The sequence below is a fragment of the Anarrhichthys ocellatus genome, unplaced genomic scaffold (assembly GCF_004355925.1).
Source record: "Anarrhichthys ocellatus isolate YVR2014 unplaced genomic scaffold, GSC_Weel_1.0 scaffold275, whole genome shotgun sequence".
In the NCBI taxonomy this organism is placed as follows: domain Eukaryota; kingdom Metazoa; phylum Chordata; class Actinopteri; order Perciformes; family Anarhichadidae; genus Anarrhichthys; species Anarrhichthys ocellatus.
Genome location: NW_022280300.1, coordinates 53,457 through 55,581, shown reverse-complemented (window position 1 = coordinate 55,581; position 2,125 = coordinate 53,457). Strand labels below are relative to the sequence as shown.

The 2,125-nt window shown below is 44.5% G+C and overlaps 1 protein-coding gene across 1 annotated transcript in view; it reads left to right on the top strand.

Annotated features, from left to right (window-relative positions):
* LOC116401196 (histone acetyltransferase KAT7-like) overlaps window positions 1–2,125 on the top strand; it is a 23,089-nt gene that overhangs the window by 11,999 nt on the left and 8,965 nt on the right. Inside the window, exons 3-5 of the mRNA XM_031879487.1 lie at window positions 1,065–1,346; window positions 1,487–1,569; window positions 1,980–2,066. Of these exons, the coding sequence (XP_031735347.1) occupies window positions 1,065–1,346; window positions 1,487–1,569; window positions 1,980–2,066 (452 nt within the window). The remainder of the gene's footprint in view (window positions 1–1,064; window positions 1,347–1,486; window positions 1,570–1,979; window positions 2,067–2,125) is intronic.

The window sequence follows — 2,125 nt, the reverse complement described above, 5'->3', positions numbered from 1 at the left end:
CCTAACAGGAGTAGCCTTAGCCTAGTTTGACGACAAGCCTATATGATGATGAGGTCACAAACTCACAAGGCACACAAAAGTGTACTAAATGAAACAATTGATGCAAAATGGCTACATGCTAGTGGAGCCTGAGGGTGGAGCTAATTATTTTTATTTTTAGTTAAGGAAAAATAATTATTCCATGAATTAAGATAAATTATGAAGTGAAAATATCAAACTCACTATGCAAGTAAATGAAGCATTGTTTATCCACCCACTCCCACAGACAGTCAGACAGATGCCAGCAGAGTCAGCAGCAACACAGAGACAGAGTTCCCTTCAGCTGTGTTTGAAAGCCAGTGGAAATATGAGAGAGGCTCAAAAGATGGGAAGAGGTTAAACATTAATATTAATGCCATTTGTTAAGTGTTCAAAAAGCTGGGCAGGAACAAGCTGGTAAAAAATGGAATCGTACAGATGTTTTTATTTATTACTATTATAGATAAATATACCAGTATCGTATCGTATTTGTGGTATTGTATCGAATTCTGGTGTCGTATCGTAAGTATCGGGTATCGTGATACTTATGGCAGGTATCATATCGAAGTCATAATTTTGGTATCGTGACAACCCTAGTACCAGCACAGGAGAAAAGCGATGAGCTGCTCTGGACGGTGGCAGCAGTAAAACTTATTTTATCCACCTAAAAACATCAATATCAGTTTGTGTTTGCAATATTTAGAATATTTCCCCTGCTTTACCTCCCAGTCAGACAGTCCTTTCTGACGGGGAACTAAAGCCGTTATTACGCTCTCTTCAAAGTCACCAGACTCCTTTGACAAAAACAGTACTTTTACGTTGCAGAACACTGGCGTTGCTGTCTACATCTGCCGCCATTAGTTAGTTTTTGTGTGACTTTAGTTCCTTGCTGGAAAGGGTTGTCCAACAGTAACGTGAGGCAGTCAAATGAGAATACGAGATGTGTGCACTTGCCATTTACAGTTAAAAAACCACAGATTTATGTAGAGGTCAGCGTCCTTTTAATAATTCCCTCTCGTTCCTTTTGTCCCTGATTGGCTCAGCAGACCTGAAGCAGGGGGCGGACCGAGACGAGACCCCTCCCCGGACCCCGACGGGTAACGCCCCGTCCTCGGAGTCCGACATCGACGTTTCCAGCCCCAGTAACGACCTTGTGTCGTCCAGCAACGACATTGTAGTGTCGCAAGAGGAGGACGAGAGATTGGCCAAAGAGCTGTCGCTCAAAGAGGCCGCTGCCCACGACCTCTCCCACCGGCCCAAACGGCGGCGCTTCCACGAGAGCTACAACTTCAACATGAAGTGTCCCACACCTGGGTGCAACTCATTGGGTGAGGGAACAAACAGGCAATGTTTTTTTTTTTTTTTTCATTGGACCAGACATCCCGCTCTCACGCACCAACCCTTAGTACATGTCTCTCCCATTCTCTCTCTCTCTCTCTCTCTCTCTGTCTCCCTCTTTTTCTCTCAGGTCATCTAACGGGGAGGCATGAGAGACATTTCTCCATATCGGGATGTCCTCTCTACCACAATCTCTCTGCTGATGAATGCAAGGTACACACACACACACAAAGACATATCAACAGGGCATCCAGGGTAAGAAGTAGGTGTAGAAACCATGACGCTGAAAGCTATTTTAAAACGGAAGCTCTCACCATTTCATGTATTTTCTGTTATCTTCCTTTTTTTCCATTTTTTTGTTGTATTTCTGACATCTGTAAAACTTTTTTCTGCTACTTTGGTGCTTTTATGATATTACTCATTAGTCAAACCAAGTTTCCTCTGTGGAAAATATCTCAGACATCGCACTGCGACCGAGTGTCCAGTGGACGAAACCAACAGACTTAAATCCAAGTTGTCAAGCTGCGAAGCTTCCAGGAACACGGAATTCTTTTTTTTTTCCCCCCTGCTGTGGGGGTTGTTGTGAGTCGTTGGTGGCAGACACCGTGTTGATGTTTTGTTAGGGCAAGGCATCGACGCGCGACAAACAGGCCGAGGAAAGGACGTTGTCACACCGTCAGGACGAGAATAGACACTCCACAAGAAACCAGGTAACGCACAAGCACACACACACACACACACACACACACACACACACACACACACACAC